Source organism: Callospermophilus lateralis, chromosome 13 (genome assembly GCF_048772815.1).
Source record: "Callospermophilus lateralis isolate mCalLat2 chromosome 13, mCalLat2.hap1, whole genome shotgun sequence".
Lineage (NCBI taxonomy): Eukaryota > Metazoa > Chordata > Mammalia > Rodentia > Sciuridae > Callospermophilus > Callospermophilus lateralis.
In genome coordinates, this window is record NC_135317.1 from 97209191 (window position 1) to 97225843 (window position 16653).

The 16653-nt window shown below is 43.2% G+C and overlaps 1 protein-coding gene across 2 annotated transcripts in view; it reads left to right on the plus strand.

The window, feature by feature from the left end:
• Positions 1-16653, plus strand: part of Stx6 (syntaxin 6) — a 41848-nt gene that overhangs the window by 16816 nt on the left and 8379 nt on the right. For both annotated transcript variants that reach the window (XM_076831641.2, XM_076831642.2), the window contains exons 4-7: positions 1937-1999; positions 5306-5431; positions 6869-6975; positions 11384-11478. In XM_076831641.2, the coding sequence (XP_076687756.1) occupies positions 1937-1999; positions 5306-5431; positions 6869-6975; positions 11384-11478 (391 nt within the window). The remainder of the gene's footprint in view (positions 1-1936; positions 2000-5305; positions 5432-6868; positions 6976-11383; positions 11479-16653) is intronic.

The window sequence follows — 16653 nt, forward strand, 5'->3', positions numbered from 1 at the left end:
AACCTCTTCTCTAATCTGGTTTTGTTATGATTTATTTAACTATTGACGCACCAGTAGATACTTTAATTGTTAATCTTTAGTGGTTGCAAACCATACTTCAGTAACTATCTCTGTGAGCATAACCTAGATATTTGTTTAAGTAGTAAGGAATTCAGTGAGAAGACACATTTTAAATATTGGTTAGTATTTCCTTGGTATCTACAGTAAGACTTCATGGAAGGGGGGGATGAACCTCAGGCCTTGTGCATGCAGAGCAAGCACTGAGCTACACTCCCAATTCAGAAGACTTTATTTATTTATTTTGAGGTACTGGGGATTGAATCCAGGGGTACTATACCACTGAGCCACATCCCTAGCCCTTTTTATTTCTATTTTGAGACAGGGTCTCGCTGAGTTCCTAAGACTGGCTTTAAATTTGTGATTCTCCTGCCTCAGCCTCCTGAGCGGCTGGGATTACTGGCCACTATGCCTAGCTCCATTTTTCCTTTTTTTGGGCCGGGGTATTGGGGCACTCAGGGGCACTCGACCCCTGAGCCACATTCCAAGCCCTAGTTTGTATTGTATTCAGAGACAGGGTCTCACAGAGTTACTTAGTGCCTTGCTTTTGCTGAGGCTGGCTTTGGATTCGTGATCCTCCTGCGTCAGCCTCCTGAACTACTGGGATTACAGGCATGTGCCCCTGCCCCCAGCTTCCATATTTCACCAACACTAAGTATTACTAGGCTTTTTCTTCTTTCCTCGTGGAATTAGGGAACGTATCTCTGGTTGCCCTTAGATTAGAAGTGGTTAGAGTCTTTTCTTATGTTTGGTCATTTGTGTGCTGTCTCATTCCAGGACTCTTCATAAGCATACTGTCTAGTATATAATACTATATAGTATAAGTTGCTGTTCCCTTATTTGGATATGCTGCTTTGTTCTAGCTCTATATCATAAATAACATAGCATCACACGTTTTTGCACGTCTCTTTTGGTATATATTTGATGTTATTTCCTTAAAGTAAGTTGCTGTTAGTGGAATTTGTGAGTTAAGGCAGTGACTGTTTTGAGGCTCTTCAAACAAAGTGAAAATTTTTATTTTTAAAGAGTTGGACCCGTTTACCGTCATTGTTTGGGAGCAGTATGTTTTAAAAAGACATTTTAATTAAAATATAACAGGAAAATTTCAGGTACCTAAGTGTACAGCTTGGTGAATTTGTTGAGCAGTACCCAGAGCGTTTCAGGGCTGCCAGCACCCGGCAGCTGCCTGGTGCTGCAGTACCGTCGCCACCTCCCCTTGCCATCCTGATCTCTGACAGCAAGAGTACATTCCATATGCGGTGTTCAGAGGCTGAGATACTACTTTTTACACACACATTTTTTTTAGAAAGTTATGGTACAATGCATTGAGCACATTTTTAAAAGCTTGTATTATCTCCCTAGTGGTGAATGCTCCTGCATTCAGTCCCCGGGACCAAAAAAAGAAAGAAAAGAAATGAGAATATGAATATGTTCTGTGTTTGAAAACAATAAATATTATTCATGATTTTTTTATGTTTTTTTTTAAAAGGATGCTAGTCCTTGAGCACAGGTGTTTGTGTGCCTCAGGGACACCATTCACTGGCTGTGCAGCTTTTCAGAGTTGCACATGTCTTTCTAGATCTGGGTCTCCTCAACCTGAAAGTGGTGATGACACCTGCTTCACAGGGTTGTTGAGAAAATTCAGTGAGAGCTGTTTCTGGCCTGTTGTAGGAATCCAGTGAAAGTTAGTTCCCTTCCTCTTTGCTCCTGTTTAAGTTTATTTTTCAGGTTACCTCTTTTTAAGGGAATGTCTCTTTATTTCCTTTATTGTTGAGGCTAAAAATAAAAGGTTTTTGTTAAAAAAAAACATTAATAAACTTTATGTATTTTGCTAAAGATATTTTTTATTCACTTTTTGTTCTTCTCTTTATCTCATTAGGACATGAAGGATCAGATGTCAACTTCATCTGTGCAGGCGTTAGCTGAAAGGAAAAATAGGCAGGTGAGAAGACATCAAAATCTAAGTGTCAAAGAAAATACACGATTAGACATAGGAGTTTTAAATGCGAACAGTCTCTATATCACATAACAAAGAGCAAGACCCTGGAGTGACACGGGGAGATTTTGGGGAAGTCTAGTGTATCAGTCTGTATTCTGTTACTATAACAAATGTCTGAGATGATCAGCTTATAAAGAGAAAAGGTCTGTTCTGTCTCACAGTTTTGGAATTTGAGTCTATGATCATTGACCCCCTTGGTTTTGGGCCTGTGGTGAGGCAGCCATGGTGGCAGCATGCCATGTCTGTTCATCTCATGGTTGGGACATGAAAGAGGAGAAGGGGGTAGGGCTCCACTATCCTCTTCAAGGGCATTTCCCCAATGACCAGAAGACCTGCCACTAGGGTCACCTCTTAAAGGTTCTGCCACTTCCCAGCAGTGCCAGGGGCCTGGGGACCATGAGTTTAACTCATGGTCTAACCATGGCATCCAGTCAGCTGCTCCAACATGGCTGTTGGCTTCCCACCTCCAGCCCCGCTCCTCTCCTCTTCTCTCCTCTCCTCTGCTTATCCGCCTTCAGCACTCACCCCAGAGCTCTTTTTCAGGGGTGTATTCTGCACCTGTTGAACACACCCTATACCAGGCTTCCTCTAAGGACCTCAGTTACTTTTCTCTTTCTTTCTGCTGGACCCCAATCTCCTTGAGATGAAAATTGTTGTTTTGAGTTTTTTATCTCTAGCTGCTACTACCTGCCTACCCATAGAACTCACTGGACACTTAATGATTTAATGGAAAGACGTTTGAAGAACTTTAAATGTGTGTGAAGTTAAATATCTCTTTAAGTGGTGATAAGAAATTACTCATGGTGTATGAAAGAAACTCATTTCCAATTGTTAAAATATGATCCTTTTAAAAATATACAGTCATCACCTAGAACTTAAATTCAGGTTTGATTTGGATTCCTTTGGTGGATAGAATGTTCCTTAACCTGTTGGTAAGCTGGTAGATGATTTTTATTGACAAATTGTTTTTATAAATTCTGTGAATATCTGTTTTGCTTTAGGAGTAAGAAAGATTTCATGGAAAATCACAAGGTTGTTCAGAGTGATATTATTTGCTTTGAATGACTGATCAGAGTCCATAAAGTTACCAGTAATCCATTTAGAAGTCTTGTAGCTTGGGGTTACCTCACTGTTATTACTAATTAGGAATTGGTAGTTTATAACATAAATCTCTATACCTAGTAAGTGTTTGCTGAGACTCTTAATTTTGAAAACAAGTATCACCTGACCTCCTGTTTGAAGTCTTGTTTGTTTGGGGGGTTTTGATTTGTTTTTATCTACCTCCCTTTTTTTCCTTCTTTCTTCTTCTTCTTCTTTTTTTTTTTTTTTTTAATAGTACAGGCAGGAAAAGTCATTAGCTAGCTCATTGTACCTGGCTCTAACTCTAGAAAGAAGCTAATAAATGACCACAGCTGGCTAGTTTGGGAATTCCCTTGTCATTTGCACATGAGCATATAGGAAAGTAAATGACGATACCTGAAGTAGTCGTGACAGTGAGGTAGGTAATGCCTGTCCTCTGTTACTTTTAACGTGTTTTATTCTCTGGATAGTTTAGGGGAAGTAATGTGAATGAAGTGAGAATTCATACATTCCTTTCCAAGCACTACTTGGAATTTTGTTTTAGTCTGAGTGGCAGGTCACAGGGCCTCCTATTTTCGAGGAACAGCAGGGCCAGGGTTCTCCAGGCATCATGTGGGCAGTCAGTCTTTGTGCCAGGTACCAGGTGCTGTGCCACTCGAAGCCTCACCAGCACTACTCTCTGCAAGCTCATCGCTCAGTGCTGCAGCCTCCTCCTTCTTCTTTCCCATTGAATGAGACTCCCGGGGATCAGACTGATGAACTCCAAGCTATTTCACGATAAAACCTACATGACTCTGAACAACATGACGTATGTCTCACTAAGGGTAGACCATGGACACTGTAGGACAACATAGCCCTGGCTGTGGTACACAGCCCAACGGAGCCCCAGGTCCCTGCCTAAAGCTCAGTGGTGCACTCTACCCTTTTTCTGACACTGAAAAAATTATCATGAGACCCCAGTGTCCTCCACAGAGGTCCTCAGAGTTTGGGATTAGAATGAGCCGGATCTTTTAAATCTTGACATCCCTAAGAACAGGTCAGGGCAGAGCCACCACCAAAGGCCATAGGTCTGCTTTACTCCAGAGACAGTCACATCCAGCCTCTTGACTGGACTGATACCCTGAGCCTCTAAGATCTCAACAAGAACTTCCATAGTAAGTATCTCAGGCGCTCCTCTGATAACAGCCTCAGAGGTTGGTGTTCTGCGTCCCGAACTTGCCCACTCCTGGCCCCTGTATCCTGACTGTTAGTAGACTTTACCTCTGAAAGTCAGGAGGAGGTCAGTGTCCAATGAGTGAGGCGTGGGTGGGGCTTTCAGAGAGAGAATCAATAACTGGTTAGGCTTTTAGTAGTGCCAGAGGTAAAAAGTACCTAGTACAAAACTTTGGCCACTCCACAGGAGGAATGATTTGCGTCACCAGCATCTTCTGAGTCTTAGGGCACTCCTGGTGTGAGCAGTCGGAAGGGGTCTCACATTCCCTCTTGACCTCTCACGTAAGCGAGATATCCTCAAACTTAACCATTTCTGGCTATAAACTCCTTTGAGTTCATCCTGGGGAAAGCTACCCCTGGCCTCCAGAAACCCTGGAGGAGAACACCGTGTCAAGGACTCCTTGTGGTCCTGCTGCCTGGGGGAGCAACCCCGCATCCTCTGGGAGTCTAGCTTTCAGTTCCAGTGAAGGTGTCGGGTTTTATTCAGAGACTGAGTTAAGCAGATGTGGATGGTTCTGTGCCTTCTGTGTATGAGGGGCTTTTACTTTCTCGCCATCCTGGGGAGATCCCCATCCCCCAAGGCCCCCAAGCTTCCTGGATCTGTCCTTCAATAACAGACTCCAGATTTGTAAACCAGTTTGACTGGAAACTCTGGGTCCTTGGAAGAGCTGCCATAAGGGACTGAGTGCTGCTAAATTGTGAGGCAATTTACAATGTACAGATTTGTTTGTTGGGTTAGTGTGGACACTTATTTGCATTTTAATGGGACAGACCTAGGGAAGGCTTGAAGACAGATTGCCCTTCAGGGCAGTCCCTAAGTTGTACTACACAGGCACCCATAGAAGTGTGGCCCAGGTAGTGAGAAAAGTGAGAACTCTTTATGTCACCCTGATGCCTCACTGTTCAGAGATGGTCCCTGTTTGTTGTTCCTCACTCTGATCATCCCCATTCACACAGGCACTGCTAGGAGACAGTGGCAGCCAGACCTGGAGCACAGGAACGACAGATCAGTATGGGCGCCTGGATCGAGAGCTGCACTTAGCCAATTCCCATTTCATCGAGGAGCAGCAGGCGCAGCAGCAGGTACCCTGAGAACAGCCGGCCAGGAGGGGAGGTGGCAGGCGGGATACCTCCCCTGGTTCCTCCGCCAGCCATGGGGGCCACACTGCTTACTGATAGGCAGGTTTGAGCAGAGCTTGCCCCGCGGTTGACTGTGCCACTGTGTAATGTTCACATACACGAGGGGTTTTAAAGCCTTTAGAGCACAGTATTCAGAGAACCACGCTTGATTAGGTCTCATAGAAAGCAGACAGACATGAAAACTGAAAGACAGGGGCTGGGTGCAGCTTGGTGGCTAGAACACTTGCCTAGTACACGCAAGGCCCTGAGTTCAACTTCCAGCACTTCAAACAAAACCCTGGAAGATAAGGCCAAGGATTTTTAAAAATAAAATGAAACCTTTTCCCCAACCTCTTATTTATACACTCATTTTTTTGTTCATGTCAATGAAGACACTTCCAGAAAGATTGAGTTTGTGTTTTTTCACTGAAAATTATTAATGTGTTCTACTACATGGAAAAATAATTGCTTTGATGGAAGTTGAGGAGGAGAAAGAAAATGAAATTGACTATATGTATGTTGTGCTTCTAATTTGTGATTATTAAAAGAAAGCTATCTAGGAGTTGGACGATCAGGTCTATTAAAACTATTGGCTCTTAAATTCTGTGTTTTTTGTGTATGTGTAGGTTATGTGTTCTTTTGTTTCCATTAGTATGTCTCCTTGACTAGTAGTTTACTCAAGTTGCTGTTAACCAAGCAACCATTTTTTAGCCAGACGTAAACTGTTTTTGTTTTGTTTTGTTTTGTGGTGCTGGGGATTGAACCCAAGGCCTCGTGCATGCGAGGCAAGCACTCTACCAACTGAGCTGTATCTTCCCTCCAAGCAGCCATTTTTTAATAGAAAGAGAGGGTATAAAGCACAATTAAAAGTCAACATTAATTTGTCATTCAGTAGTTGTCCTTGAGATAACATTTCCATACGGCTTCCTCTAGATTTTGTTTGAGGAGGAAGAAAAACACTGTAGTTTTCCCACCTCCCGAGATTTGACAGTCTCTCTTGCATTTAAGCTGGCAGTATGTTGTGGTTGGAGACCTTGATCCTGGCAGTGGACTTCCTCTTCCCAAACATACCCGTGACTCAGTGGTCATCTGCATTTGTGTTTTCAGCCATTGTCTGTTCCTTTATTGGACTTCAGCCAACCAGAGTAAATCTCTCTTGGTGGTTTCAAGCCCTGCTGACTGTTCACAAGTTGGATCAGCAGGAGATATCAGTAGCTTGACAATCCAGCCTTTTGAGCAGCGTGTTCTCAGAGGCGACGGTCTGGTCCTTTGATTTCTGGGCTTTGCTTCTGAATGTGAATTGTCCCAAGCTGGCAGAGAAACTAGCAGCTGCTAGAGTGCTGGGCTTGGAACCAGGTAAGATGGATTTTAATTGCTTATTTCCCGTTTCTCTGGCACCAGTTGATTGTGGAACAGCAGGATGAGCAGTTGGAGCTGGTCTCTGGCAGCATTGGGGTGCTGAAGAACATGTCCCAGCGCATTGGAGGGGAGCTGGAGGAACAGGCAGTGTGAGTATTGAGGCACCCCTGTCATTGTAGTGAGACCGAAGAAAAAGCCATCTCATAGGACAGACCTCCGAAAGGCCTGGCAGTTATGTGACTGTAAAACCAAAAGCTGTTTTATTTATAGCTGCATTTTTATTCTGTTGTAGACTAGCCTCCCCTAAAGAAGCAACTCTTTAGATAAAATCTACAGCAGGGTTTGGGCATAGTTATTATTTTTAAACACCTCCAAAAGCAGATACAGATTTCTCTGAGCAAATGTTTGAAGCATGATTATGAATGCAAATATGAACAGGGAATGTAACCTCTGGAGATTTTTGTTCCAAAGGGGATGGACAGTGTGAAGGGAGGCCTGTGCAGGTGGCATTAGAAGCTCTGCCACTCCGTCTTCTCGTGGCTGCTGCTGCATTGACAGGACTTTGCTTTAAGCTTAAATCATAACTTAATAGAAAAACTAAGAAATTTAACTCTATATTTAGCAAGGAAATTTTCCTCTCAGAAACAAAACAAAAAATCAAGGAAACATAACTTTTTTTTAGTTTTATTTTTTTCTAGTTGTAGATGGACAGCATGCTTTCATTTGGTAGTTTTTTTAATACGGTGCTAAGGATCAAACCCAGTGCCTCACACATGAGAGACAAGCACTCTGCCACTGAGCTGTAGCCCCAGACCAAGGAAACATAACTTTTTAAATGGCCAATCTCTTTTACATTATAAAGTATGATAGCAAAAAAAAAAAAAAATTTTTTTTTAACTGGGGATTGACTTCAAGCAAACTTTACGGCTGTGCTATATCCTAGCCCTTTTAAGTTTTATTTTGTGACAGGGTCTTGCTTAGTAGCCAAGACTGGCCTAGGAATTTATAATCCTCCTATCTCAGCCTTCCAAGTCACTCGGATTAAAGGTGTGTGCCACCATGACCAGCGAAAACAACCTTCTTAAATGCCACCACGCAGTACTTTTACCATTTTACAAATTTTCTTCTGGGAAACAAGACAGTCCATCAGGATATTTCAAAACTCTCCTATCTCAGTCTTAGATTACGCAAGCATCCATTATAGATTCTTACTGGACACCTGTTCTACGCTAGGCCCTCTGGGAGGCCCTGGGTACATAGCACAAACAGAAGAGACACTGTGTCTGCCATTCAGAGAGTTGGCCACTTTCTGAGTGAAATGGACATTGTTTAAATGAAGTCAGTATGGTAAATGTTGACAGTGAAGTAGGAAGTTCCCCGTGACTGGTCTAGCGCTGCTGCCTAGAGTGCTCTGACTTAGCCGAAATTCTCTGAGAAAGAAGGGTTTAATTGAAACCTGCAGACTGGGTAGAAGATAGCCGGGTGAGGTGGGACTCGCGCTTGTGCCAGAAGGCAGTGAGGGGGCATGCACCAGGAGGAAGAAAGAACACCTACCTCTAAAGATCTGGAGGCAGAAGAGTGAATGGAGTGAGAGGTTCCGTGTCTGTAGCATGGGCATCAGAGGGAGTGACCGAAGTCCAGATAGGGAGGCAGACAGGAGCAGGAAAGGCCTGGTCTGGGTGGTAAGGAGGCAGGACTTCTTGGGTTGGGCTTGCTGGGAGACCAGAGAGGTGGCTTTGGGAGTGAGGTGGGATCAAGTATTGGAGAGGCTTAGCTGCTGTGTGATTTAGGTGGTGTCCCAGGGTGGATCCAGGCAGGGAGACCAGCTAGGCAGTTGGAATAGCAGGAATCTATACTTTGCTTCCTGTCAAACACAGATTAGACTCTAAATTCCTTTGTTGAGATGGGAAGGAATTAATGACCTGAGGTAGTCTGTTGGTGAAGCAAACAGACAATAGAGAAAACCTGAGACTCCCAGTTAAAGATGTGAATTGAGCACACCCCTCTCTCTATTCTCACTAAATCTACTAGAACAATAGCAAAGGGATTCTTTTAAGGCTTAAAACTTATTGGGGTCATAAAATATGAAATAAAACAGTCATAACAGTTTAGATCCTAGAAAGCAGGCAGAGGCTGGTTATAGACTTGGCAGGCCAGAGAAGGGTGAACCCTCAGCCAGAGGTGACCACATCTGAGCTCCGAGTCCCACCACACAGCCCCCAGCCATGGGTAGCATTTATTCAGTAGTCCTAATGTAAATGCTGAATATTGATCTAATCAAACTGTGACTGTACAATCAGAGCGAAGTGGGGAGGATGCAGAGGTGAGATCAGATAGGAAGAGAGCTAAATTCTATGGTAGTGCTGAGCCAACAGGTAAAGTCTGAAGATAAAAATGAAAGTCAAGGTCCTGGGGTACAAGGATGTTACTTCCAAAAATGGAGAATGTACCAAAAGAAGACTGTGAGGGGTGGAAGCACCTGCCCTGGGGAACAGAAAACAACCTTGGTGTTTGTAAAAAGGCTTTTGGACCATTTATCTCTCTTTAAACTAGGTATGTATGTAACTCTGGTAAAAATAAGTAAATTAAAAGGAAAAAACATGAATCTTGGCTGATGGTGCCAGTAAAATAGCACGAGTCACACTTGTTGTTGAGCAGGTGAAGTGTGAGCAGTCAGATGGAGGTGTCTCTAGGAGTCAAGTGCACAGTGGATTTTGAGGTGAAAAAAGTATAAAATAATTTATTAGTAATTTTTGCATTAATGATATGTTGAAATGGTAATATTTTACACATTGGAATAGAGAAGATTATTAGTTAATTTCAGCAGTTTTTTTAAAATTTATATTTTAGTTTTAGGTGGACACAATATTTTTATTTCACTTTATATGGTGCTGATGATCAAATCCAGTGCCTTGTGCATGCTAGGCGAGTGCTCTATCTCTGAACCACAACCCCAGCCCCTTAATTTCAGCAGTTTTTATTTTTTAAACATGGCTCCTGGAAATTGTAAAATGTCATGTGTGCCATAGTACCCTTCGGCTGGCGGGCGTTGAGTTAGAGCAGGACTGGACGCTTGGCCCGTGGGTGTCCTTGGCTAAAGGTTAACGACGTGCCTGCTTTGTCTCAGTAAGAGAAGTCGTACCCAGCACACAAAGGTAGCTCTTGTTTTTCAGCATTGGGCCCTGCCCACAGAGGCCTCCAGCTGCAGGGCTGCAGTGCTGCCAGGCTCTAAGAGGAGCTAAAAATGTTGTAGTTTGAGAATTCAGGTAAGGAACACAAATTTATTTAGTTGTTAATGTGGAGTTTATTTAGTAATTGACTTAATGAGGAGTTGATGGTCCCAAATCCTGCAGGACTGTCATGTGTCCTTTCTGGGCACACACCAAGACCAACAGTTTCTAGCTGCCAGTGACACTGTCAGAGTTAAGAAGGCCTTTGTAGTCAGGCCCCTGGTACTAATTGGTGTGTTAATTCTAGCCTCAGAATAATCATGGGCTAATCAACAGCTGAAAGCTCTGGAACGCGTGGTGATTGATGAAGGAAGCACTGCTGGAGTAGGAGGACCGGATTTTGGTGTTTGCTTTCCCTGCTACACATTGGCCAGCAAATAGGGAAAGTGTCTCCTGGAGGAAACTGTGGCTCCCCGAATAGGGGAGGTGGTGATGCCCCTCAGGGATGTTGGTGCCAAGGCTTTCCGATTATGATCAAGCAAAGAGGGATTTAAGGGAGAATATATCTCATTAAAGGACGTTCCTTAACCCTTGTTGACACACAGCGCTTTTGTATTTTATGTGGTTTTCACAAGTACCCATGAGGGGAATGGGGCTGGTAGGATCACCCCATTTTACAAGTGAGAAAACAGTCCCCCCAAAGTTGTAGGGTACCTTGTCCAAGGTGGAAGGACAGAGCCTGGCTATCTGACTTCTCAGAGTCGCATTCTGCCCTGTGGCCCCGCCAGTAAGTTTGTAGTGTTGTGCAGTCAGGTCCACGCTGCCGTATCTGCAGTTCTGAAATCTAAAACTCTAAAAATCAAGCTTCTCTTTTTTAATATGCAGCATGCTCATCTTACAGAAAACCTCGTCTGAACTGACTGCACCTGTGAATTTTCATAGTTTTCTCCACAGAGTATAAATGTGTTGGCTGGGGCTGTAGCTCAGTGGCAGAGTGCTTGCCTGCCTTGTGTAGGGCACTGGATCTGATCCTCACACCACGTAAAATAAATAAATAAAGGCATGCTGTCCATCTACAACTACAAAAAAATGAAAAAGAAAAAAAAAGAAATGTGTTGATTATGGGGGTGGGGGGCATGCCTCAGACCAGGCTAGGGATGTTGACTAATAGTAGCATATATAACTTATCTTTTTATAAACTCCCAGAATTCCAAAATCAAAAGTAGCATATCTTGTCCCAAGGATTTTTGAATAATAGACTGGTACTGAATCCCAATGTGGCCTGTTTTAAGTTGGCTGAAATGGAACCTAGATCCTGACGTAATTCCATGGTCTGTGCCTTGCTGAGTTTTGTGCGTATCACCAACCTTCTGCCTCCTCTTTCTAGCATGTTGGATGATTTCTCTCACGAGTTGGAGAGCACTCAGTCTCGGCTAGACAATGTGATGAAGAAACTTGCAAAAGTATCTCACATGACCAGTGGTATGTATGTTTAAATCTCATGAGTTCGTATTTAATTCTGAAGTGCTCTGGGGTCCCCTCACAGGTATGTCCACGCAGACCCCTTTCCTGTGGAGCATTTGTTTGAGGTGCCTTAGGATCAGAGAATAAAAGACAAGAATACAGAGGCCTCAGCTTCTGCTTGTACCCCTAACTTGGGAAAAGGGCCTTGTGACCCTCCCTACAACGTTTGGCGATTTTTCTGTTAGCCGGGCAACTTTCTTTGTAATTACGAAATCCTTTTTTTTTTTTTTTTTTTTCCTATTTCCTTGCCAAAATAGGGAACTTACTTAAAGCAATAAATAAGCCAATTATTTTCTAGGAACTTTCTTTCACTGATAGAAAAATGTCTACTTTGTCAGAGTAAGATGGCCTTGTAGATTTAATTTAAATTGTTGTATTTAAATTCACAATGAAATGTCCTAGCAAATTTATACCAGAGGATGAGGATGAAGGAGTAACAGTTTTCAAATCGGTTACTGGGTAGGAAGATATATTTCAATGATGCTTTATATTTTTTGACTACTAGAAACTACCTCCCCTATTATCTGGGAAGTAATATTTAACAAACAAACAATAAAAATCTCCAACATCATCTTTATCTGGTAGAGGTGGGTTGGTGGTTGGAGAGACTCCCTGAGGTAATTTTAGTGTTTGTGGACCACAGAACCCATTAGAAGCTCCTGTTACTTTTTCTTTCTTTTTTTTTCCTTTGTGGTGCTGGGGATCCAACCCAGGGCCTTGTGCTTACAAGGCAAGCACTCTGCCACCTGAGCTATATCCCCAGCCTGGAGCTCCTGTTTCTTGACACCTCATTGTTCTGTTAATTTCTTGCTATGAGGTACATGTGACACATAAGCCCTAAGTACACATGCGCATTTACTTTGTAGCAGTTTAAGGCATAGCCAGGTTACATAATGGCTCTCTGGGCTCAGTTTTTATCTTTGAAAATAGGCTGAGGGCAGGGGATGCAGCTGAGCGGCAGAGCACTTGACTAGCATGTGTGAGGCCCCGGGTTTGATTCTCAGCAGCCTGCCCCCCACCCCAAAAAGGGTTCATTCCTACCTCTTAAGTACTTGTGAGGATTAAATGAAATTTAATAATATAGAAGTGTTTAACATTGTCTACTACATATTAGTACTTAGGAACCATTTAGGAAAAGTCAAAAAATTATCTAAGGCACCAGATGGTCCTAGGAAGCAGAGGACCTGTCAAATCCAAAACAAAGGGGAATCTAGTTATTTCCTTCTTTCTCTCCAGGGGCAAGTATTTTTCTGCTTAGAGCAGGCTCTTCCTTGTCTGCAGCTGTGTATAAATGGCAGCAGGACCAGCTTCGTGCATCGGTCACATGCCTAGAGAAAGGCTGGCAGCATCTTCTTTTTTATTCCCTCTGTTCTCTCCTCTCCCACCCTCCACTTAAAACAAACAAAAAAAAGTTTTAATGAAGTATTATACAAGCAGATTAAACAGCGGCCCCTCACCAGTGTATGTGTTAGTTGTGAAGTCAAGTAGCTACTTCAGCGCCAGCTCTGTTGGGAAGGGCAAGTGAACAAAGATGCACTGTCTTTGTCCCCAGCGTTCCTGGTCTGAATAGCGCCCCGTGGTCAGTGCCTCTGTGGGTACAACAGCACTGGTCTTGCTTGTGCTTGATTCTGTCTTCTTCCAAAGGGGAAGTTTGGGAAGCAGAGCAGAACTTTGGTTATATTTGCACAAGAAAAAGAGCCCGGAAACAGCAGTTGTCCTGAAAGCTCTTCCCTTTGGATGGGTCGCCCCTGTTTTCCTTTCACCTTTGCTCACTACCAAGAGAAACACCCCAGGGCCGCCTCCTGCGGGTGGGTCTGCTCCAATTTGTGGAGCAGGCAGTTTGTACCTGCCTCTATTCCCCTCCTAACTTTTGATGACGCTCACTGCTTTTAAATCAAATCTACACACCAGAGTCAGAACAACTACCTTTGGAGTTCCCTTCGTTCCCCTCTTAATTTTTTTTTTAAATTTTTAATTTGTTCTTTTTAGTTACACGTGACAGTAGGGTGAATTCTGACATATTACACACACGGAGCATGACTTCCCATTCCTGTGGTTGTACATGATGTGGAGTTTCACTGGTCGTGTATTCACATATGAACACGGGAAAGTGATGTCCCATTCACTCTGCTGTCTTTCCCTGTCCCGTCTCCCCTCCCTTCCCTTCATTCTCCTTTGTCTACCAGGCCCTATGCTTGCAAGGCGATTGAGGTAGAGTTCAGGGGTACAGTGTGGGTGTGGGCATAGCATGAACAACAACAACAAAAAAAAAAAAAAAAAAACAGAAGAAGAAAGAAGAAAACACAGGTTAAACTTTTCACTTGAGGAAACAAAAGCCCCTGTGGTTTCTGCCCCTTCCTTCTGTGCTTGAAGCCTTGCAAGAAGCACTGGGAGGGGTCCCGCCAGGGCAGCAGCTCCCTGGAGTTATCTAGTTCATGACTCAGAGAAGCAGCTTAACCACTTCAAAGGAAAATGGCTTTAAAAGAGCAGGCCTGGCTGTGCTAGCTCTTGTGCTGTGTGTTTTCACTTGAGGAAAACCCCTTTTTAATGCGGTTGTAGAAAAGAAAGTGCCTGGGGAGGGTAGGAATCTGGCTAGAGGCTAATGCGAAGCCAGAAACTGGGAATCTGAGTTGGTTCTGGGAATCACACACCAAGGATGGCCTGGTGCTGCCCACCCACCCCGCGCACACAGGAGGTGTGTGGAGGTTGGGGCAGGGGAAGCAGTTACCTTCTGTGTTTTTGCCCAGAGAGTATGAACTAACCATTTAGTGTGAGTGGTTTTAAATTGTTGAAAATATTTGTTTCTCTTTTTTAATCAATAAGCTTTATATTTTAGAGCAATTTTATGTTCACAGCAAAATGAAAAGGAAAATACAAAGATTTCCCCTATAACCCCTCCTCCCTCCACCAAGCTTCTCTTGACTTCTGATACCACAGTGGTACATTGCTTAAAATCCACGAACCTACATTGAGATGTCATCATCACCCCCAGAATCCATAGTTTACATTAGGGTGACTTTTGGTGTTCAATCTGCAGATTTTGACAGAAATATGACTTGTATCCACTATCATATACAGAAGTTTCAGTACCCTAAAATTTCTTTTTTCCTTTAACTTTTGATTGATACATGATATTTGTGCGTATTTCAAGGTGCAGTGGGATGTCTCGATTGTCATAGGCCTGGGGCAGTGAGTCCCCACTCAGTGCTTAGCAGTCCACCACCTTGAAGTTGGGTCATTTCTTTATGGTGGGTACATTCACAATCCTCTCTCCTGACTCTCTTGAGCTGTGTGATGCACTGTGGTTAGTTCTATTCACCCTCCATGCTGTAGAACCCCAGAACTTAGTTCTGCCAAACAGTACAACCTTGTCCCTGTTGGCCAACCTCTCCCATCTCCCACTCTTCTCTGGTAACCACTGTTCTGCTCTCCACTGTGATGAGATCTTTTTTAGATTTCACATATGAGTGAGATGATGTAGTGTTTACTTTTCTGAACCTAACTTATTCAGTCAACATCATGTCCTTCAGGTCCAGAGAGGCAGGATCTCATGCTGAAGGGTGTTGGATCTCACAGGTGAACCACATCTTCTTTATCTCTCTTTGTTGATGGACGTTTAGGTTGATTCTCCATCTGGCTGTTGTGGATAGCGCTGCAGTGCCCTGGGCGTGCGGGTGTGTTTTCAACATGGTGATTTCATCTCCTTTGGGCATAGACCCAGAGGGGAGGCTGCGGGGTTGCAAGGTAGCTCTATTTTCAATTTTTTTGAGGAAACTCTTCCCATTTGCACATTTGCTGTGCTGATTCACATTCCCTGCAGTGGGTGAGTGCTCCCCTTTTCTCCTTGCCAGCGTTTGTCATAGTTGTCTCTTTTATAATAGCCATTGTCATTGGTGAGGTGGAAGCTCATTGTGGTTTTGATTTTTGATTCCTGTTCATCCTTCCCTCCTCCTTAACCCCTGGCAATCACTGATCCTTTTAGTGTCTTCATGGTTTTGCCTTTTCCAGTGTGCATACAGTTGGAGTCAGATGTGCATACAGTTGGAGACAGATGTGCAGAGCGTTTTCAGATCAGCTTCTCACTCTTAGTAATAGCATTTAAGTTTTCTCTATGCCTTTTCATGGCTTCATAGTTCATTTCTCTTTTAGCACTGAATAGTTTTCTGTTGTCTGGATATACCACAGTTTACAGGTCATTCCTGCCTTAATAGATTCCCAGACCCCCAGGGGTCCTCTAACCGTGGATAGTACTAACCCCCATATACACTGTTTGCCCTTGTATGTAACATTTGTGATGAAGTTCAATTTACAAATCAAGCACTGGAGAGATTAACAGCAATAATCAATAATAAAGTAGAATCATTACAAAATATACTATAATGATACTTGTATGACTGTGGTCTCTTAAAATTTTCTGTATGGTTTTCACCATTTTTACAGTGATGTGAGATGATACAGGCCTATGTGATCGATGAAGTGAGGTGACACAACATGAGGCTGCTACGAGGAGGGTTATTTGAACACAAGTACTGAGATACTACAGTTCTGATAACCAAAATGGCTATTACGTGACTAAAGGAGGGTAGCATATACAGTGTGGATATGATGGACAAAGGAATAAGGCACTTCCCTGGGCAAGAGATACAGCAGGATGGCATGAGGTTTCATCACGAAATCAGAACAGTGGAATTTAAAACTGGTTTGTTTTGTTTTTGTTTTTGGTACTAGAGATTGAACTCTTTGCTTTATCACTGAGTTGTGTCCTTAGTCCTTTTTATTTTTTATTTTGAGTTGGGGTCTCACTAAATTGCTGTGGCTACCCTCAAACTTGGAATCGTTTTGCCTCAGCCTCCCGAGTCCTTGGGATATTACAGGAGTGTGCCACTGTACCTGGCAGTAGTTTAAAACTTATGAATTATTCATGTCTTTGATTTTCCATTTAAGGTTGTCAGGCCACAGTTGACTTGAGGTAACTGAATTTGTGGAAAGCAAAACTATGGATAATGGGGCACTAATTTGACTTAGGCATCACCTGCTGTAGGACGTCTTGCTTACTTCCAAGTTTGGCAGTTATGAATAAAGCTGCCATATCCATGTGCAGATTTTTGTAGGGACTTGTAGTTCATTGAGTAA